Source organism: Larimichthys crocea, chromosome X, assembly GCF_000972845.2.
Source record: "Larimichthys crocea isolate SSNF chromosome X, L_crocea_2.0, whole genome shotgun sequence".
Taxonomy (NCBI): Eukaryota; Metazoa; Chordata; class Actinopteri; family Sciaenidae; genus Larimichthys; species Larimichthys crocea.
The window spans coordinates 3,092,575-3,115,830 of NC_040020.1; the positions used below are offsets into that span (position 1 = coordinate 3,092,575).

At 41.5% G+C, this 23,256-nt stretch overlaps 2 protein-coding genes across 3 annotated transcripts in view; both read right to left on the reverse strand.

Moving 5' to 3' along the window:
* Positions 1–239: 239 nt before the first annotated feature.
* fbxo41 (F-box protein 41) overlaps positions 240–23,256 on the reverse strand; it is a 51,011-nt gene continuing 27,994 nt past the window's right edge. For both annotated transcript variants that reach the window (XM_019255336.2, XM_027283085.1), the window contains exons 4-14: positions 22,214–22,421; positions 15,292–15,365; positions 10,209–10,597; positions 6,956–7,191; positions 6,734–6,849; positions 6,230–6,382; positions 5,988–6,083; positions 5,764–5,882; positions 5,283–5,441; positions 5,028–5,143; positions 240–4,064 (exon numbers count right to left, since the gene is read on the reverse strand). In XM_019255336.2, coding sequence (XP_019110881.1) covers positions 4,002–4,064; positions 5,028–5,143; positions 5,283–5,441; positions 5,764–5,882; positions 5,988–6,083; positions 6,230–6,382; positions 6,734–6,849; positions 6,956–7,191; positions 10,209–10,597; positions 15,292–15,365; positions 22,214–22,421 — 1,729 coding nt within the window. In that variant the 3' untranslated portion in view covers positions 240–4,001. The remainder of the gene's footprint in view (positions 4,065–5,027; positions 5,144–5,282; positions 5,442–5,763; positions 5,883–5,987; positions 6,084–6,229; positions 6,383–6,733; positions 6,850–6,955; positions 7,192–10,208; positions 10,598–15,291; positions 15,366–22,213; positions 22,422–23,256) is intronic.
* On the reverse strand, positions 20,260–21,586 carry LOC109137848 (putative nuclease HARBI1). The gene is made up of 3 exons (XM_027283086.1): positions 20,812–21,586; positions 20,589–20,701; positions 20,260–20,508 (listed from the first exon to the last, which is right to left on the reverse strand). Exons 1-3 carry the CDS (start codon positions 21,248–21,250, stop codon positions 20,368–20,370), a joined length of 693 nt encoding a protein of 230 aa, XP_027138887.1. The 5' UTR covers positions 21,251–21,586; the 3' UTR covers positions 20,260–20,367.

Below are 23,256 nucleotides of genomic sequence, written 5' to 3' on the forward strand. Positions count from 1 at the left end.
CTGGTGCTCAAGAAATGAACGTGATCAAAAGTATCTGAAAAAGTACGACCGAATACAATTTAAAGCAATTTTATTGATGACAACAAATGAGTGAAAATGAACTGTAAAACATTTCCATCTATTGCAGTCATCAGAGAAGGCTGATCATCTTTTTGGGAAAGTTTTTTTTTCAGCAACAGAATCCATTTTGTCATCATAGCAACATGGATGAAGTTCATGGATTAATTGGCATACCTGTCGACGGCAGTCAAAAATGAAACAGTACAAAGACAAACTGCACACTTAATTGCCCAGATAAGTGTTGAGGTAATGTGTAAAATACTATTCAGATGAACGGGCAGAGTACAATCATTCATACATAAAATATGTACAAAGAGGTACATGAACACTCAGACACTGTTTTTCAATTGCACAGTATGATACATGGGTGTAACTGCAACAGAGGAGGAATAAAACTTGATTTAAAACGTTAAATAATGAAATAAAACGTGAACGAGGAAGCACCCAGGTTTATAAGTGATGCTTCGCTTTCTCAATCAAAATAAATAAATTATTCTGCTTTATATTTGGAGAGGCAAGAGGATGGAGATAAGCCAAAAATGACTCCGGCGTACTTGGCACCTCTAATCTGCAGTTTCAGAGCATGCAGGCTCTGTAACATGTTCAGCAGGTCCATTTTTCACGATAAAGCGAACGTACTGTTGGTGTGAGAAATCTGCATTAATAATGCAAAGCTACAACAAAAGACAAATACGAAGGTGAGCATAAGGTCATATTGGCAATGAACTGAAAAAAGCACTTAAACCGCCGTTGAATCAGTTTTAACTTCCCACCAATGAGATATGAGAGATGGTGTAACTGTACGTCTGTGTACGTCGTAGAAGTTCATATGCAATCGCTGTATTTCCAAAATATTCCATCCATGATACCGAATGTTTGAGCAGAACAAGTCGGTTTCAAACCACAACAGAAAACGCCGCGAGAAACCAGTGTCGTCTCTGACGTAACCGATGACCAACGGGGGCCGGTAAAAGTGTGCAGGAAAAAAAGTGCATCATATTTTGTCAAATACTGAGAAATAGCTGAACATTAAAAACAACACTCTTATAATAAACATCTGAAATATCTTCTTTTTTTTTTTTTTTGCTTTTTTTTTTCTCACTAGTGCAACAACAGACTGGATCAAATAAAGAGAAACGTTATTAACCTGCAGGCAATCAAAGCTCTTTAAACATCTAATAATTTTCTTGTCACAGTAGCAGAACAGTTAAGAAGGCAACTTAATGATTGATGCTCGAACACAAACATGCCAACATTATACACATCGCTCTTTTTTTTTTATAGAAATAAATAGCTGAATTATCATCTTTATCCTCTTCTTAAATAATTTCCATCTCTATATGACTCTGATGCACATTTAATATAAAGTATCTAATACACAACTGCAATTTCAACACTACTGTTATACATAATATAATTCTCTATATTTATCTTTCATTCAACTTTGGAGAGAAAATGCTTACAGAATGAAGACCTGTAAACAACTTTTTCCACTCATAATATGACCTTAATATTATATAACATCAAATGTTGGTCATTTTTTTCTTGTTTTTGTTGTTGTTGTTTTTTTTACAAACATTATGTACAGAGTAGCTGATAGCGAAGGCAGGATTGTCTAAAACTCAAAATCAACAAGTGCTTTGTGTTTTCTCTATTGTGTCAGCAAAGTTTTACACCGTTCCCGCAAACATATTTCCTTCAATGAAACCAGATAAGCGGATAATCAGTACCATTGTTGGATAATAATCATCAGTACTGGAAGAACATGAAGAAATGGACATCCACAACTGTTCTCACACATTGACCTGAAACATCATCACTACAATATGCAGCTACACAAGTCCTCATAAACATGTTTGACTATGAAGCAGGGACCAAAGTACAGCCGCTCACAGCTCTCCTCGTCAGCGAGGAGAACCCGGTATTCCCGGCAACTGTCACCAAGAGACGTGGCAATAGTTGCCGTGTGACGAATGAAGCGTACCGGATCGAATGAACAACTCGTTAGGCATCCTTGATGTGTCGTGAGGGAAGAGACGTGATGTTCTGCCCGATGTGTGAATCATTTTTTTCAGCCTGTTTCAAAGCGGTGTGCACGATTTCTTTGAATCAAAGTGATTGACAGCGTCTAACAGGGGTACTGTTATGTTAAAGGGGTACTCCAGTGATTTAGTATTGCACTTTGTTGATGTTTGGGGACTGATTTTTAAAAATGGATGCTACAGAGGCGAAAACATTCTGACTTTTGGTCCTTAGTATGGGGGTCAACTTCCAAAGATTGTGGATCTGAGACTTTTCTCCCGACTCTCTATGCTTGGTCGATGCATCTTCCCATATTGTTTCAAACTCCAAGCTTGTAATGCAGCTTAATGTGTGTTTGTAATTTCTAAGCCAAGATAAGCCTGATAACATTATGGAGGTTATTTTCTCAGGCTGCGTGGTGCTTCTTATGAATTACATATTAATCCGAACGTGTAAAATAGTTGGAACCCCCTCAGAGTATTGCTACTTATACTATGTGAGAATTTCTGCAGCGCATCCTGAACTCAATTGTAGCCATGAATTGCACAAATTCAGATTATTTAAAAAGGTGATACTGTGTCACATCAGCTGGTCTCGTTGTAAGTGCTTGAAAAAAAACAGCAGAGGGAGCCAGAGGACGTCAGCTGAAACATTAAATAAGGATCGTTCAGGGCCTCAGGCGGGACGAGCACGACTAATAGGAATGGCACTGGTTAGTATGGTAAAGTATGAAACCCACATGATATATAAACACTTTAACACCTGTATACAGCCGGAGACCATGTTCCATATGAAACACAACACCTTTATGATCAGTAAGAGCTGTTTCCAATAATGTATTTGCGTGGTCCCTCTTCCCTCGGTAATGGCACATTGGAGAACACGCTCACTGGAATGAGGACAAACACGGTTACAAATGGCACCATTTTCTTTTCTTTCTTTCTTTTTTTGATAGAGATAAAATGTGTGATGGATCCGTCTGTGGATAATACAACCGTTGAAAACACCGGGTCCAGGTTTGTTCGTACGAGGAAGCAGAGGATGAAAAGAGGCTAAATGCATCGCTGCCATGCAGTGGCTAGAAGACTGTCAAGGATTGGTGTGTTACAGGGAGTGCTGTCCTTGCTCTGTCCACTGTGCCCGGAGCTGTTGCAGCATGTAAGGAAGCAGTAAGTGTTGTAATTTGTTGCCAGTCGTCCCACTTCAGCACACAGCGGTAACGGGACAGACAGGATGAAAACCATTTATTCAATCCTCGGCTTTATCAAGCTCCCGTCTCAGGACTCTTAACCTTGTACTTCTGTGGAAAGTAAATACGCTTTATAATGTGCTCCTGCCCACGAGATGTTAGTGCTGAAGGTAGTCTCAAGTCTGTGTCAAGCATTTATGTGATCGCAGACAGGTAAATACAGCGCTGTCACCTGGCTCCAGCCGTTTAAAAAAAAAAAGAGATCTGGCTCTGTGCAACGACACGATCCATTTTTATGGTGAAAGCAAAATATGACTGAGAAAGAGGAATCTGACAGTTTTGTTATGGATATTTGAGTCTGTTAAGTTTAAGACAGGCCCTTCACGTGATATATATAGTGCTATTATTAGTTCAAATAAGCCTCCTGACTGGTTTTCAGTCACAACCAGCATAAAGGAGATAACGATTTCTCCTTACTGGAATAGCAAATGAGTTTTTTTTTCTGTTTGAAGGTTGTACTTGAGGATTATGCACATCGAGCCTTGGCCGTGGTTCATCATTGCGTTCCTCTCTTGATTCTGTCGGTGCTGCAGACGTATTCAACTCCACAGAGTGGGCTCAAAACAGCTGGGTCTTTTTTTATTTTATTTTTTTTTTCTTTCCCCCTCTTTGATTGACTGGAGCCAAAATGGCTTCTCTCCAAGACTCTAAAGAATCTGCACAAAAGATGTTAGCAGAGACTGTCTGCTTTCACGTGGAGGATCTTGGAGAAGCCAGGTCTCTTCTTCAGAGCCTGAAACAAAAAGGCAAGGGAAGGGATGTGAGGATCTCATTTTCTCAAAGGCAATCTCTATGATTTCATACGAAATATCTGGCAGTCAAAATTCTCCATTACCCCGTTATCTTCAAGGCTTATATATATGCTTACATTTGCAGTATGTGTGTACATTGACTGCTGTATGACACAAAGCTATAAAAACACTGAGGTGCAGCAGGTTAAAGATGACTGTCTTGCTTCATAAGCTTCGCCTCTACAGAGCTCGCTTGGAAAAAAAAACGGATGATTAAACACGAGAGGAGAACTTTGGCTGCCTTCTCACAGCAAACTTAAAGAGGGAGGGATAAAAATAAATCATAGGCTGTTTGCCGCGTTTGGAGAGGTTACCTAACTGCTGTGAGCAACCCCACCATCTTGAGAGTAATATCCGAAGACGAACACACTGTAAAAATGACTCATAAAAACAAAACATAAATAAAAAAACCTGGGGATTTCGCAGCTTTTCAAATCTCTGTTTGTGTGTGTGGTCAGCTATAACAATAACCCGAGCCTCTCACAGCAAAGCCTCTGCTCGAGTGAGTTAGCACACCAGCGCATCCACAACCAGCCATCACTGGGATTTCTAAGCTTGAGTCACGGTTTAAACCGTGTGTAGCTGCGATAAAAATAAATGCGTTTATCCTCTGAACGACTATTAGCCAGGCTGTTAGTCATGTGCATAACAGTGGTGCAAAACTTCAAGGACATGCTGGCCCCAAAAAAAGAAATTCACAGGAGAGAGTTTAACAGAAAGTAGAGCTTGTTATCCATTACCTTCATAAAGTTAACACTGCAGTTATACATTAGAATAATAAGTGTGTGGTGAAATGTGAAATATTATTTGTTAATTTGCTCTCTTTTCTGTGGGTTGTGTTATTCGTTTCAGAAGCTGGCAAGTCAAACTAAAGGTGAAGGTGTAAGACGCAGAGGTGCTGTTACCTGCAGCTTGTTCACCATCTCGTCAAACAACTTTCTAGCTTCAGGGCTGTTGGGGTCCTCAAAGTAGTCTTCTATGCCGATCTGAACCACGATGGACTTCAGGTTGCGGCAAACACCTGCAGCAGACGTAGGATTTGCACACACATTTGTAGTTTTTATTCACTTTTACCGACAGTTATGCCTTTTGGTAGCCTACCCTGCTTGGTTTTAAATGAGCATGCCTCTTGTAATGAGTGCAGCATTATTCAAACTCACTGTTAAAGTGGAGCAGGGCTTTGGGGGTGACCGGTGTGGAGGTAAGCACCAGCATCTCCAGACCTTTCAAGCCCTCTCTGCAAACCTCTGCTGCCACCTCCTGGTTGATCTCGCTCACATGGTCCAGCTCCAGCACCTGCAGGCGCATGCAGTTCCTCGCTGGGGTTGAAGGGGAGGTGAATGGATGGATAGTAGATGGAAAGTGTCAAGATAACAGCTGTGCCTAAAGGCTTGTTAAGGGTCTCAACAAATAGTGCTTAAAATGTACATTATTATCAAGAATATATGAATAATTTACTTAAAACACTGGTTAAATGCAGTGTCTGTGCTGTGCTGTCCTAGTTTACCATCTTTCTATTTCTGCCTATGTGACTGTCAGGAATAAAAATGCAGTGTGACGGCGTTTGAACACTTCATAAATATCATGAACAATGCATTTCCATGCTGTAGCTAAGAGCTGTTTCATAAGCAATATATTTACCTAGAGACGCCAGCCCCTGAATGCCACATCCAGCCCCACCCACGCCGAGAGCACGGAGGTGTGGCCAACATCTTCCAATCGTCTGTAGGCATCGGTTACTGAAACGAGCAGGTTGTTGGCTAAAAGAGACAAAATATAGTCCATTATCATTTATTTAACAACACACAGCATTGATACTGAATATATAGATCGAATATTTGGCATTATTTAGAGGTGCAACATACCATGGGTGTAGTGGCGCCACCTGTAGGGAGATGATGTCTCTACAACCTGCCCCGAGGGCCCAGATCACCTCCTGGCCAACTGGATCTGTGGCACTCCTGGAACACAACAAGTGTGCGCACAGTTTATATTCCATACATGTGACACTATGTCTATGGAGTATACAACTGAGTGAAGTATGTCCAAGTATTGACTTATTAAAGCTAAGTCTCTGTGGAAAGCGACATATGGGACTTGTGGGTACCTGTAGGTTACAGCCTGCAGAGCTCGGCAGTAGCAGCTGGCCAGCCAGAGGGAACGATCAGTCAGCAGGTTGGGGCAGTGTGAAATCTTCAATATCAGCAGGTTACTTCCTGTGGCCTTTAACAACGCCTCCAGTCCTTCCTCCAGACAGCCACTTAAATGGAAATGTAATGGAAGGTCAACACAAAAATGAAAGACAGACAGACAGAGAGCAGCGGAAGTGAGTCGCCCGTCCTTCGCTGCAGCACTTCTACCATTTCTAGCACAAAACAAAAAAAGAAATCCTGTGACGTTTGTATCAATATATACAGGAAGCAGCTGAAAAGATCCAGACCACGCATATTAAACATCGACTTGTCTTCTTTAAAGGAAGAGAAAACCGAGATTCTGCGTGTTGATCAGAATCAAACAGCACAACAAAGTCAGAATTCAATCACTAATCGCTTCCTCTCGTCGATCACTGTTTGAGGAATCACATCACAAATGACCGGTGCTTGTGTCTCACCGTGTGCTTTTCAGGTAGTCCTCCTTGGTTTCTTTCTTCCCCCGCTGTCTTGGTTTGAGGTTTTGCAGGATGAGCGAGTGCGTCTGAGTGCACCACTGAGACAATATGCTCAGGAACTGCAGGACAAACATGAAGATCAGCGACAGATCTTTAAATATGCACGACAATACAGCTTAAAATCAACACATGCACACAAGGATCTAAATGTTCACTACTACGCACCTTGGAAGAAATGCGAGCGTTCTCGAGCAGCACTCTGGTCCACACAGCTGGGTGACGGGCCACAAACTTCCAGTCACGGCAGACCTCTGCAGCTCTCAGCAGGGTTTTAGTATCCAGGTAGGTGAAGATGCAGAAGAGGGCTGCACGCATCTTCAGGATCTCTGGACTGATCACCTCGTTGGATTTGGACGGGCTCTTTTCATGGCGGCATGGCTTGTAGACCCCGTCAGACCGACCTGTGGGAAGAAAATACACTCAGTTCATTTAGGTCTGATGTTTGATTCCAGCTACAGTTATAAACTGCTTCTACCATCTCAGGACTAACTTCATTCGTCACCCATGCTTTCATTTCTACTGCAGCATCTAACTGGCATAAAGCAGAAAACAACAAATTGTGCAGAGTGCCCAGAAGCCACTCAGCCGTGACACTCTTGACAAAACTAAGAGAAGGGAACATACTGTACTACTCATCTTAAAATGTCCCAACCCTGAATGCTTGTATGTTTTATAATTGATTTTTAAGATCCTACTTAATTTGAGCACTTCAAGGCCCCCAGATTATATCTCTTAGTTGCTTTCTGCTATCAACCTGCAAGTCTGAGGTCCTTGAGCATAAACTAATGGGGGCTAGATCTGAGTAGATTTATAAGTCTATATTTGGTATTCTGCCTCTGCTTCTTCCTGATTTTGTTCTTGCTGTTTCACTTATGTTTTATATTAATCGTTAATAGTTTTATGTTTGCTTTCTGTGAAGCAATTTGCGACTGCTACATAAATAAACATAAAAAATCAATGGCCTTTATTCTACTGCTGTTGCTGTAGAGCAGATTTCCAAATAACAAATACCAGTAAATGCCACTTAAACGATGTTAAAACTCTGTCACATGGTGGCGCCAACCTTCAACAAGACACAAAATGATATTACATAATTTTTTTTTTCTTCTTCTTCTTTCCATCTTTTTATCCTCTGTCTTGCTGATACCGTGTGTCCAAGCCCGTCTTGTTCCTCCCAGCAAGATTGCTCCTACATGACTCATTTCATCTTTGGCCTTGGAAGGCGTCTGCTCGAAGCCATCAGGGCTATGAACCATTACTTACACTTTCTCTTCCTCTTTCTTTCTTTTCTTCTCTCTTTCACACACACACACACACACACCACCTACGCTCAAGACTGCCAAATGAACTAAAAAAGCCACGCTGTGTGTTACATGCTGAGAAAGAACTGTGTGCTTGTAGATACATACCATCTGATAAAACCTGGCAGAGACTCTCCCAATAAGGAGAACTACGTCAGAGAAGAGGAATGCCAGTAACATGTTGAGCGTTACGTGAGAAAAATCTTTGAGTTAAGGGGCCTGTAATCGCTGTTTGTATGAATTTGTCATAGGGCTCTGGCCCAGTTTTGCTCCTTCCTCTGACCGCCTCGGTCCACCTGGTATTTAAAAGAAACCCAACAGCAGGTGGAGAAAAATGGAGGGCAGCAGCAGCAGCAGCAGCAGCAGCAGCAGCAGCAGCAGTGAGTTTAAGGATCTTGGCAGGGTAGGAAGTTAACAGAGAGATGTACAATCTGTGGTGGAGTTGAAGAAATGTGCGGGCATGATTGGCGGTCGGATTTGGCTCAGGCGTGGAAAGCAAAGAGACGAGGAACGGAGATGATACAACAGAGCTTTTACAAATACAAACATGTTCAACTTCTACCAAATAGACAGTCACACACACACAGAGTATAGCAACAACAGCACTGTATGACTTGGTTCACTCGTCATCTATAACAGACATACCGAGGGAGAACTAAACAGTGTAAACACCTCGTGAAAAAGGACAAATCACAATCAAAATCACTGCAACTAGGACGGATGATATCAGGTTTCACTCCCTCCATGACTCAGTTCTCCCTTCATCCCTCATACAGTACATCATCTTCATCCACAATATGCAGTAAACCTGTGTAAATGTATATCCATGCTGGTGCGGTCTTTGTCAGTGAATAAGATTTGGCACACGTATAACTCCCTGCTGACCTTACATGACTTTACGCCGCTTTCAAATCTTAGTTAAACATCTGGTGTTGATTTTATTTTTGTACAGATATTTTGGGATTATTTTTGAACCTTTATTGTATAGGTAACAGCTGAAGAGTGATGGGAAATTCAAGGGAGAGAGAGAGAGAGACGGATGATGTGCAGCAAATAGCCACAGGTTGGAAGTGAACCCTGGGCGCGCTGCAGCCAGGACTGCTCGACCTGAGCACCCTGCCTGTACAGCAGCACTTTTGTTTGTATTTTATCTTGATTTCTATTTAGTTTTGTTGTAGTTAAGTCAATTTTATTAATCAGATATTGTTCTAATGCATTACTTTGGATGATGTAGCACTTTGAAGTTTGAAGATGATACTAATAAACTTATGCCGTCGACATAAAAACAAAATTCAAATTATAATGTACATGCATATGTCACATGTCATTATGTTTTACTCTTTCATATACTGCACTTTGATTGCAACGTAGTCACTTATAAACTGCATCTAGTGAAATACTGTTCAAATTATGATTCAATTATTCAAATGTATTCTCTTTCCTGTTATTGTCTCTGCATTGTTCGACATATGAAATCATTTTTCAGCTTTTAGATTGATGATATGCGCGGTATGATTCTGGCCTCTTTAGCAGCCTGTTATTTGTCTCATAATGCTTTTAAAAGTCTGCTTTGACCTTCTTTATAGCTGACGCGGTGCTTTATAGTCGCATTTCAACTCGTCAAGTCAAGTTCAATCGTAGAAGCCAAAATCAGTTTGTCTCAGAGGGCTGTAAAGAAGAGAACACCCTCCACCCTGAGACAGATGATTTGTATAAGGAAAATCTCCAAACACATTCATGGCAGTGTTTGTGATTGTGATTCAATGACGTCAGAGTCTAAGTCATTTTTCATGAAGTGTTTACATTGTTGTGGCTGTACGCTACAGCAGATACGTGGCCTCTTTCCTCTATGTTTACCATACTTGCTCACAGCTGATCCACACTTAGTGAAACGCACCAGGGTCAGTGATACAGCTCCAGCGTTATTACAGCGACTGCAACTCAACCTGACCTAGATCCACATCAGTCACTGCTCTCATGGGACTCATTTTAGGCCCTTTATTCTGTGAATCCTGGCTCCCATGCGTCTGAGCTGCTGGCTGGATTTTAGATTGGAGAGAGTGTGTGACATTTCTAAGAATAACGGCTCTTGAGCAAATTCCCAGACAGACAGTTACCTGCGTTAGGGCGATATCCTGCCCTGCTGTGGTGAGGATAGGGAGCGGCAGACTGCTGGACTTCAGCCACAGCTCTCCTCTCTTGTTCCCACATCTCCACCTCAGACTCGGTGGTCCGGGAGCCCACGTCTGACACGTCACCTTCCTCGCCTTCAGTGCTGTTCCTGTAAGGTCGCCGCTGCCAGTTCTGGATAGCCTGTTTACGCAGGCCCCAGTTTCTTGATCCACCGCCGCCACATCCAGGGGAGCGCTCGTAGCCCGCCTCACCCAGCCGGCACTGCATGTGATAGTACTGAGCCTCGGGACACTCCTCCATGGGATGCATCTCCACGCTGTCACTGTCGTAACCTCCAGAGCCCTGTGAGACGGACTTGATCCTCCCCGATGCTCTGCAGAAAAAGAGAAGAAAGTGTACTATGAATGATGATTGGCCATCATCATCATTAGATCCAGTACCATGCCACACTGTATTGAACTCAAAAGCATCAACAGCAGAGGGTTAGATGAGAAGATTCCTACCACAGGGACAGGGAGAGACTCAAAAACTTAAAATGAGTTACGTAACTACTGGCTACTACCAATGACCAGCAACTACCAGAGACTCCAGGAAGTTACTATACCCGGCCAAGAAATAGTCCCTCTTTGGTGAAACCACAACCTGTCATTTTAAAATTTGTTTTCTTTATTCCCTGTCTCTGTGTTTTATTTTGTAATTGCTGTAATTGCTCTCTACTTCTGCTTTTGTTGCGTTTCCCACAAGTTTTTGCTCGTTTAGCCCTGATTACTTTTCAGTTTTTGTCTCGTTATCCTGCCTTGACTTGTATATTTGTCTGTGAACTTCTTGGTTTCAGTGCCAGTTCTGGTGTCCACCCCTGTGTTTTGTCTTTGTGCTTTTCTGGACCTTGCAAACTCTCTAAGCTTTGTGTTATTAAATTATTTTTGGACTGCACAACCTCTCTTTCCTGAAAGTTGCTTGGATAACCGTGACACTCAGTTTATAACAGATTAAACAATATAGAAACATGGAAATGTATTATTTAGTGAGCTTTAAAGATAAGTCAAGTTTAGTTGGATAGCACCTTTCAATAACAAGACAATGAATGTGCTTTACATGAGCCATTAAAAGCAATAAAACGAGCTATAAAAGAAGCATGAGATAATATATCACATGGATTTTAGACAAGTGAAAGAAAATAAAAGAGAAAATAACAGATTATTTAATAAATTGCAGCAGCAAACACAAAAAAAGTCTTTTACTGTGATTTAAAAGAACTGAGAGTCGAAGCAAACCTCAAGTTTTCTGGGAGTTTTTCCAAATATGTGTTGCATGAAAACTGGAGACAGAGTCGGGGCGAGTTGTTTCCATTCCTAACTATAAAATAAGATAACCTGTCTGATGCAGCTTCACAGTTAATAAAGAGATAAGAGAGTGGTATTAATCATCTCGTTTGAGCCTGGGAAAGAAACCGAATAAACACTTTTAACAAAAAAGTTCAACTTTAATGTGTTCGTGATGCAACATCAGCTCTGCTCTGAACAAACACAACATCACAATCAAGCCTGAAGTGGGTGTTTGAAGAGCTCTTGTGTCTATTGGCAGAATATTTAATTTAGAAAACATTTTGCAGCCTCATGAAGAGCAGTTTGATCATCGCCATCAATGCCTCTCACACGCTTTTTCACTTTATACCGTTTCATTTACACAACATTCATCAATAGACAGACAGTCAGGTATTTGTATTTTATCATTTTGATTCTTTGGAGTTAAATGCTATTTAATCAAACATAAAGATATAAAACGTTCCTCTGCTGTCCGCCCTAACCTGAGTAATTTAGAGCAGCTGATCGGATCTTGTTTTTTCCATTTATGCAATATTATCAAATTAGTTTCAACTGCTGAGCTAGAGATGATTGAGCACTGAGACTTTATCTCCTCTCCTCTCATCACTCTGTCTGCTCTTGATCGTCTGCAGACAGTCCAGAATGCTGCTGCACGAGTCTTCACTAGGTCAAATGGGATTATCCCCTCATCTTACTGCTGCATGTAGGATACAGTTTACACATACAGAGCGCTGCACGGCCGTACTCATTGGCTCGCCTCCTCAGGTCGGATATACTAATTTGCTGTCTGTCCCACACTTCCACCTTAAGACCCCGTGGTGATCGAGCAGTGAACCTTTGGACTGCTCCGCCTGCATCCTTACAGTCTGCTGCTTCTGTGGACTCTCTTAAAGGGCAGCTAAAGACATACCTGTTTAGACAGGCGTTTGGGTAACCTGTACGCACCAGGTCACCTCATGAATTTCTATTGTTCTATTGTTATTGACCTTTTGTTATACACTGTATGTTGCCCTTGTAAAGCGCTCTGCGACTTTGTGCTACACAAATTTTATTTCTCGCTTACATTTTCAGCACAGTAAGTAACATCCCTAAAGGTCCACTGAAGTAAACAGCAGTATTGGTATTTAATTTGACAGTAATGGATGCACTTCTGAAGCCAAATGAGCCACAAATATGCACCGAATGACTGACGAGGAACAGCTGCACTTCAGTGGATTTACAGGAGAACGAGGGCAGCTTTTGTACATACATACAGCTACAGTACTTAAAATAACCTCCCAACCAATACATCTAATGAGCGGGTTACAAATATCAGCCTCCTCAAAAAGTAGGACGTTTTTCTTTCGTTTCTCTCTTCATTTCTTCCTTCTCAGTACTCCCTCCTTCTTTCTCGCAGCATAATATGACGAGTGGAAGCATCCGCATGCATCATTTTGAGGAATAAAGAGGAAAGCGTATCGCGGATGATACAGCGGGTACCACTTATCGGTTAGAGGGGAGGATGTACAGACGAGGAGATGAATGTTGTGCCACATATATGAACCGAAACCAAAACAGTGCTGCGTGTTTACAGTCGGAAGAATCCAAATCGGGTCAATGACAGAACCGTGATTTATTACAGTCACACAAAAAAAATGTTTTGACAACATTAAAATCAATAATAAAGACATAATATGCAAGACGTAATGATGTGAATCGATCCCAATCATGACGAGCTCATAATTAGCGATTGCTGATTAATGATTTCCAAAGTGTGTATGCAGATTAGAAAGTAGCATCACAGAGCAAATATATAAAGCGACTTAGTCGTCATCAGAGGAAGAAAACACACTCCCTCCTGTGGCTGCTTGTGTTACTTTACACTTTAAGAATTAAAATTTTACCTCCTCGTATAACTTTGAAAGAAAGCATTGAGTAGAAGCACAGGACCTGTAAAATCCTGATATTTTGATATAATGGATGTATCAAAACATTTCATATAACATATCACATATAAATTATATACAAAGTATAGATATTATGTAAAGTAAATGATGTTTAAAGGGATATAAAATGTAAAAAAAAGAGCCAACACACATTGGCTAATGATTGATGCGTGAATATCTGGTGACGTCAGTGTCAATAAATCACTGAAACTCTTGCACATTTGACACATTTACTATCTGATGATCCCTGATGAAGAGATATTAATAACCACAAGATGGATGGCGTGTGTTGTTGTCGGGGTCACCGTGTGTTCGTGTGTCATTTCATTGATGATTCAATGGGGAAGGCCTGACAGGGTTCTGTGTGACGTCAGGTTAGGAGACACATTCACATACCAACTGGGAATGACAGTTGTGCTTGTCAGAGAATTATGCCACAGCCATGTGTCGAAAAATCTCCAGCAGGGACCAGAAATACTTCAGTCACACCTCACGCAGAGAGACGTCCAACCTGCAACTTCACCGCTTCTGCTGAACGAGACTCCATCACACGTCACACGGCTCAGTACTGTGCTACATGGTCATGTTGTAATGAGGATGTCTAAGTGTCAAACAACATTGAAAAGGAGGAGACACTGTATTCTCGATGTTGAACAAACTACATGCAGTAAATCCGTTTTGTCTAAGCTGTAGGGCTGCGACCAAGCGGCACATTCATGGCTATGAAAAGCCAAAAACTGCAGTTCCTCAAACGTCCACTTGAGGCTGGCTACAGGACGAGTTAATCTCCATAAGCCTCTATGTTAAAATGTCAAACTTCATGTCAAACATGTTTACAGCCTGGTACAAAAAGAAGTTTTGGTCTCTATGGCTAACTTTCCGGTTCATGACAACTGTACTGAGGGTGAATTTTTACAGAACGCACATGTTCAAATTATCCATTTTTCGAAATTATAGCCAGGAGATGGTGGCGGTCAGAGCCACCACACTTCACAACCCTGTGGGTGATATCACAGATGCGATGTCCATGTTTTATACTGTCAGTGGCTGCAACTAATTATTTTTTGCTTGTTTTGTCTACAGTCTAAAAATATATATATTCAATTTGCAACCATAACAAAGTGGGAAAAGCAGCAAAGCATCATATTTGAGGCTGTAACCTGCAAATGTTTGTTAATTTTGCTTGATAAATTATTTATTAAATCATTATCAATTATGAAAATAGTTCAACAACTAGTAGATTAATCTAGTATAATCTTATCTAGTGTATGTATCAGAAACCTCTTCTATAATGTGACTCTACTCTTTAACTACAGTATAATCTTTGGATGTTTATTTCTGAACTGATGTGGGAAAGACATAATAAGAAAACAGGTTGTAACCATGAGACCTCCACTGTTTTTAACCACTTTAACCAACTGCCCAAAGGACAACACAGTGCATCGTGGCTAAAAGCTTTGGGGCTCCACAGGTTCTTTTATATTTCCTCATCACTGACAGATTGTGTTATACTACCTCAGCTCTCACAAGGTAAGAAAAATGAGGTGCACCAAATTCATCTGACAGCAAAGAGCCACAAAAGCTCCGGCTGGACCAGAACAACAGACAGACATAAAGTCTTCCCAAACGAAATAAAATGATTCCTAATTAAACCACAAGTATTATGGCAATTAAAAGCTCATAATCCTTTCTTTACTTCCGGATGATTAAGTGTACCGTATCACGATGAACCTCCTTATGGTTCAGTGGTGGTTTACATTTACATTTCAGGAGGTGTGAAATCATCTGTAAATGTGGAACAGGAGCAGCTGACTTACCCCGTGCTGGGGGAGGAACGCCGCTCTGATACTTGGTACATGCCTCTTGTGCTCCCAGAGAGGCTGGAGTTTCTCTGCAGAGACACAAACATGCAGACAGGAGGGAAACAAAGAGAAGTGTGATTAGTAAAAATTATTTATGTCTAATTAGACATGCCCTTGGCTCAAATGTTTAAGACTTGTCTGTAAAGGGTGGACGCAACATTAAAGATATGTTCTGTATCGTTTGATACAGATCACAGTTATTGTGATCATTTTCCAGAGGGTGGCAGAGGAACTGGCCTTATGGTGGCACTACAAGACAGCTCAGGGGGAAGAGGAATTTCCACAGCAAATTGCATGGAAATCCAGCGAGTGTTTAAAATACAATATCAAATGTCGTTCATCACTGACACTTTGTGCTTGTGCTGGACTGATATTATTAGAAATCAGCATTTGGGAGCACAAACAGCAAATTTTTTAAGAAAAGATTGTTGTGTCTAAAATTAACATTTGTACAAAAGGTGGCAGGACTGTGTCAAATGGAATTCACTCTATAGTGAAAGAAAACACTCAAGAAATAATAATTTTTTCATTGTCATGTGTATTTTTTGTGAAATGAGTGATAAGTTTCGCCTGATAGTGATACTACAGAAGGTCAGTGTGGTGACCCTGAAAGATCAACCGCTGCAACTTAAGAAAATGCACGCAAACAGACAAAACTCAAGGAAATCATCGTCAAACCAGTTTGTGAACAGATGCAAAGCATTGCGAGAACATGCTGCAAAGTAACACAGACAAACAGGGCTGCAACTCAATTCATCTGCTCATTCATCTGCTCATTTTCTCCAATAATGAATTAGTTGTTTGGCTATAAAATGTCAAAAATGGTGAAAATTGTTTTCCAAAGCTTCAGGTGACGTCCACAAACGTTTTCTTTTGTCAACAAAGTAAACATATTCAGTTTAGAGCACAATGGAAACCTGAAAATATTCACATTTGAGAAGCTGAAATGAGAGAATTTGGACATTTTCTTTCTTTGAAAATGAACAACTAATCCATTAATCGACTAATAGCTGCAGCTCTAACAGACCAGAACAATGGAAACTTTCCAGGGGATGCTTAAAAAGTGGTGAACACACCCAGACACTGGGAAAACACCAACAAAAACCATTTTACATTTTAATCCATTTTCCAAAATCTCTTACGGATAGCTGACTTCACATGTGGTCTGCGTTACTTGCAGTGTCTCTGTGTTCGATTGTGATTTCTCACATTGCAGAATGTTTTCTAAATGCCGTGCATGTGTTGTCAAATTGGTGAAGCTGTTGTTTTCATTTGCTCGAGTTTTTTTTTTTGCCTTTTTGCATGCGTTTATTTCTAAGCTGCAGAGCGTTGAGCTCTCAGGGCCACCGTAGGTCAGAGAGGGTGACCAAAATCTTTGGGAATCATCCACAGGGGATCATTAATATTCATGACAAACTTCCTGGCAATCTGGCCAGTAGTAGTCAAGATATGTTGCTCTTGACCAAAGCGTTTGATTGACCAATCAACCGACATTTCCAACTCGTAATCCCTCCCTCCAGCAACACACAAACCCTTTTGCATCGTCCCTACTCTACCCTACTAAAGATTCGGTTGTAGCTCTGAAAGCAGGTGAGTATTTAGCTGTGGGTGTGCAGCCCGACTCTCGCTCTCTCTCTATTTGCCTGAGAGCGAAATCCTCCTAGTCACTCTTTCATACAACCACTCAAAGCTGCCTGTGCATTGAAGTATGCTGTGTGTAGTGTTTGCACACATGTGTGTGTGTGTGTGTGTGTGTGTGTATCTATGCGTGTGTGTGTGTGAAGTAGTGCCAGGTGGAACTCTGTGTACCAGACTGGCGACGTGCCACAGAGGGAAAATGTGCACAAACACAGACACTGTCCCTCTCTCTCTTTCTTTTTCCTCTGCTTCTACTCACACAGCTTGACTCTGGCCTCATGCCAGTAAAAATGGAGGAAACAAAAAAATAATAATACAACATCCATGGCTGTCTTTCTTGGCCAGCATGCAGTGAGGGCAGAACAAGCACAAATCTCCGGATGGAGCAAAATGCATTCATCAAAAAGCTAAAACTCCAATCTGGTGACCTAAAGTCTGCACTTAAACACAAGGTGTGACAATTTATGAAACACTACGACTGAATTGAAGCTTCAGTGTCCACTTCCTTAGATTTAACTAGAGAAATAGAGCAGAAAACAAGTCATCCATCCGTCCTCTCGCTGTCAGTCCTAAAATACCTCTGTGGCTCTAAATCCTGTCTCCTAGGAGATGAGGGCGACCTCGCTGATGCCGTGACAGAGGGATGGAGAGCGAGGTCGTGACGTGAGGGTGTGTGTGTGTGTGTGTGGTTGGAAGGGTGACATCTCTGGGCTTCCCTTGACAGTGTAACAAGGTGCCAACCAGTCTGTGATTCCACACTTGTACTTGTCACGTTGATTATTCACAGTCGTACAACGTGCAAGCGTGAAACTGACTGATGTTTAAATCCACAGAGAGGAACGTCTAAATTTAGGGCGGCGGCGTTTCAGGTCAATCACAAGTCAAATGGTTTTATAATTTAGCTTAAAGAAGCAAGAGAGCAAACTTTATCAAGCTTTACAAGAGAAGGCATCACATTATTTTCTGCAACTGAGTCGAGGATGTCAAAAATATCTTTGCGCTCGGTGATCTGAGGAGAAGATTTTTTATTTTTTTTTACAGAGAATCTCTGTTCTCTCTTTTCATAATGAGCGAAAACAGCGAGTTTCTCTCGGGCAGATCTGTGCCACGTTACATCTAATTCAAAATCATGTTGGAACCTTCCACCAAGAGGAAGAACTGGTTTCCATGGCAGCACACAGATTTATGCAACGAAACAGGTCGCCTCTTTTTTTTTTTCTTCTTTTTTTTTCTCCCTTCCAAAAGGTGTTGGGTAATAATTTCAATAAGTGACATTTTTTAAGAACAGAACTGCTTTTTACATTTTTATCATCGTGTAATGGGACAAAGCAGAGGAGGAGAGGAGGAGAGGGGGGCACAATGGAAGCTGCAGAGAGCCCGCAGACAAAGAGCTGATCTCCAGTTTCCGGAGCACGAGGCTGCTTTTTATGCGAATACACTCTGTGGTTGGGATGTCGCCCGCTGCAGAGCTTCACTGTTTCCTCTGTTTTGATGCTGAATGCAAAGCAGACGAGGATCAAGCCTCTAGTTTCACTTTGTCCTAACTTTATGTTCCAGTGATGGGTGAGCATCACTTGATTGCCAAACAAAATGCTGTAGATACATACGCCATATGGCCAAAAGTAGACACCCAGTCTGTGGCTGTTTCCAGAGTTCGCCTGTTTAGTTCTAATTAAAGGAAACCTTACATGTAACGTGACAATAAGTGTACTTCTAACTTTGTCTCTGTTTAAACATGACACAGTTCTTATGCACAAAGCCAGGTCCATGAAGAAATAAGTTTCTAAATTTGGCCCGCACAAAGCTCTGACCCCACCAACACCTTTGGGACTTAACAGAAAATGCAAGCCAGAAAAACATCAGTGCACCAAGATCACTAAAGTGTTTGTGGCTGCAGCCAGGTCCCAAAATCTTACACCTCCTCAGATGAGTACAAGATGTTACAGTAGCATATAAATGCTCAGCAAAGAGATGTTTAACATCACATATAAAGCTGTCATGTTTGGATGTCCACACACTTTTGGCCAGGCAGGCTTAAATCAGACAGTTTATCAAACTTTGCAAACTGAGAAAAATTAAAAAATGTAACACTGGACATGTGAAGAAGTAAAACACTTGAGTATCACTCAGCATCAGGGACATAAACTAAACCTAAATGCTTCTAAAAACACATTGAAGCACACATTTCACATCCATTCCTTCAGGTTATAAAAAAACATCTGTGTGAGGTCGGATTAAAAACATGCCAATACCAGTCAACAAGAAGGTAATGACTGACTGATTCCCGGAACAGGAGGCACAACAAATGAGCTAAATCACTTTAAAGACATGGAGCACACGCTCACAACACATTTACATAAACACTCCTGGGGTCTGTTTCACAAAGCAGGTTCAACAAACTCTGAGTCAAATCCTGAACTCTGAGTTGATCTACTCTGAGATAGGAAACTCTGAGTTTTCGGTTTCACAACAGCTGATTTGAGTTGGTTTAATCAACTCAGAGTAGTTTAACCTGGAGTTAAACTTGAGCTCCACAGACATATAAAGCCAGCATCAATGGAGCCCAGATTTGATGATTGAACATGGAAACTGACAGAAAGAGGGCAGCATTTTTCACCCCAATAGAATTGGAAATATTAATGACTGCATATGGAGAATATGAGCATGTCTTTAGAAAGAAGTGCAACACTGCAGCGGCTGCTAAAGAGAGGGAGAGGGCATGGGAGAGCATTGCTGCTCGGGTCAATGCGTAAGTTTAAATGTAATATTTTGCAATCACAATAACTATTGAAGGGCAAATTGCATGAATGGAGCCTATTAATTTATTTCATGTAGGTGCAATCCGGCGGGGGAGAAGCGCACTTGGCAGCCACTTAAGATGAAATATAAAAACATTGTTCAAACAGGTCAGACATCTGCATGACTTGACTCTGAACTTCTTTGATCCCTTCCATAATGCTCTTTTAACACTCAAAAATGTCTTCTTTATATTGTATTAAACAATGAAGCCTGGGGCTGGGCAGCAGCAGGAGACTCCCCTGACCTCAACTGCAGAGATTGACACAGTGAGACAGCTGTTCATGAAACTCCAGAGATTTATTGTGTGGAATTCATGTGCAACAGGTTAATTTTATGTCCTCTTTATGTATTCCCAGTTACCAGTAAAAGAAATTTATAAAATTCACCTCCTAAAAAAAATCCAGAAGACCGATAAAGAAATGCTATACCTCGACCGCCAGATTAAAAAAGCAGATTTGGAAATCCAAATACTGGAACATAAATTAAAGGTGGGTGCATGGTCACATGTCAATTATGTCAATGTTAACTATTGGAACATTAACTTAACTAGCTTTTGTATTTGTAGGAAATAAAGAAGACCAACTGAAATGTGCCTCATGTTTTTATTTGTGGTGGTGCTTTAAACTCAAAAGTGATTAGTACAAATCGTGTCTCTGACCGCTCGGCCATCCTGCATAGCTGGCAGGTGGACGGGGCCTCCACATTGGAGATTATGTGTGCAGCATCACATATGATCTTGACAGTGCAGAGAATGACAGATAAATTAAATTATGAGGAAGTGCTTAACACAGTGAAACTTCTTAGTCTACATGTACCTGCACATTAATGCTGTGAATGGACTTCCTATTCACATAATCAGCCTCATTATGTGAGGGAGCCGTGATGGGAATGTGCGTACCATCTATGCAGCCAATCACATTGGGAAATCCTAAAACAAATAAAAATAATAAAAATTACTAATTCAAGTCTGAGGTGGCAGCACAATGTCATAATACAGCCTGATATTAAAGGAATTCAACAGATCTCTACATCCTTCACCTGCGATCCTGTGGAACTCTTCCTTAATGGCCCTGACAGGTTTGTGTCCAGGGAAGACAACAAATATAGGTAAAAGTCTTTTCAGGGCGAGGCAGACTCTTCTGATGGCCCTGCATACAGTTGCCTTACTCAAGTGCTCAGCATCTCCGATGTTATACAAGAAACTGCCATTGGCAAAAAAACGCAGCGCCACACACACAATCTGCTGCGATGTGAGCGCATGACTGCGACTCGTGATGTTTGCAATGTGCGGACGGATGAGGTTGTGTATGTAAATTATAGACTGTGAAGTAACACTGTACCGCTCAAAAAGAAAATTGTCCGGGAGGGCTGAAATATCTATGCGTGGTCTGAGTACTCTCTGCCGACAGATATATAATTCCCTGCGCAGGATTGCTGCACCTTCGTCCACAGGATTGTGATCAAAAGGACACGCCATGTTCAAACGTTGCCTTCTGGAACTAGAGGACGTTCTGACAGCGCAGGAATGAGGAAATCAAATTAAGTATGTGGCTCTGAAAGTGGGCGGAGACCGAGAGAAACTCAGGGTTTCTTCAGGAAAACCTGGTCCCGACCAGGTTAGATTCACGGAGTATGTTACTATGGCAACTGAGCTCGAGGTTAAGTTACCTCACTTTGTGAAACAGGTTAGAGTTAACCCTCTCTCTCGGGTTTGACTGACCCTCCTTTGTGAAACGGAAAACTCTGAGTTTCCGTGATTCCAGGGTTAACAAACTCTGAGTTTTCAATAAACCTGCTTTGTGAAACGGACCCCTGATCCACCGTTCTACTAACAAACCTCGAGCTTGTAGATTTAATCTAAGACCTCAAATTAAACACAAACCCGTGTATCCCATTTCATTTTCATCCAATCCTCCTGAATCATCCTGTATATTGAATTTCACCTGCCGGTGTATGAATAAATTGGAAAGTCCATGACGGATACTGCTCTTGAGCTCTGTAAAGAAGAGCAGACTTGTTGTCTTGTTGGATCCTAAAGTCTATTATGGGTTTGACCTGTGGTGCTTTACAGGGAGATTACTCAATAATAATCAATACTTATTCAAAAGCTAAAAGCTGCTGTGTCAAGGAGTGTGGGGAAGCTGGAAGCAGCACTCAGAGGAGTCTTAAAGTGCGTCCTTGGGTGGTAAAACAAACTATACACACTTATGAAAGAATCGGTGTTAGGAAACAATGTTAAGTCAGCGTGATGCACAAATCAGTCGTCGGATTTATTATGACACTGTCACAAAATCAGACCTGAAACAGCTGATATGAGTTTTATGTGTGTATCTGTATCAGGCTCATTTCAGCATTGTTGTACGCTTAATGCATGCTGCAGTGTGTTCGGTGTGCGTTGACCCAACAACGCAACAGCAGACACAGGTCACGAGATCCTCACCTGGCGTCCGTTGCCCTTCGACGCCTGGAGGCTGCAGCGTCCCAGGCTGCCGTTCGGTGTGGTGCCACAGCTGCTGATGATCTGCAGCTGTTTTTCGGCGCGGTCCGCTCGGTCCAGCAGCTCCTCAATGAACTGCTGTAGCCGGACTTTGGCATTGGCTTCACGTGCCGCCGTCTCCTGAAGGAACTGGTCAATTTGGGCCACTTCCCTGAAGGCAGAGAGGAGGAACAGCAATATTAATGGTTACAGTCTTTAAACTGGGGAGTGTACTCTCTCTCTCTTATAATTTATTTATTAATTTGTCTCATCAGGGGGCAAACTGCAGATTCACTGCACCTCGTTTGAGGCAAGTATGTGCAGTTTAGATTGTTTGTGTATTAAACAAATGGTCCTTATGCGACTTTTTAAAACCTCTCGCAATCACACCAGCTGTCGCCCTGCCCTTTTTTGCATGGAGACTACACACTCCAAGGGTTGGTGACAGAGATGAATACACATATAAAAACACAAAGGAAGAGAGAGAGAGAGAGAGAGAGAGAGAAAAGAGGAGTAGAGGGTGAGAGAGCAGCTGGATATTTATACAACCTCAGGCACAGCGGGGCCAAGTTCCCGTCATTTTAGGGGACAGTGTGTTACTCAGAGGCAGAGGCAAACAAACCAGGAATTCAGACAGGGTTAGTAGTTGTCTGCAGTCTGCTCACCATACTGTTAATATCTTGCCGTTCCCTGCAGTGATTTTGTTCAGTGTCATCTGATCTAAAATGTTCAGACACGATTAGTCAGATCATATTAAGTCAATAAGTTTAAGCTTGGATTATGAATTATATAAGCAGTCCCTCATGTCCGACACCAATGGGCGGCTTCTGAATTGATGGGGACTCGCACTGACTTGGTGAATCAGCCGCAGGGAACTTTAAAAGTTAAACCAAAAATAATGAAAATGGAAAATATTATTGATCACTTATAGCTGGCACAATGAAAAAATACGTATATTAAAAGAATAATGCCACTTCTGTTCATCCTGCAAAAATGTTTTTTTTTGG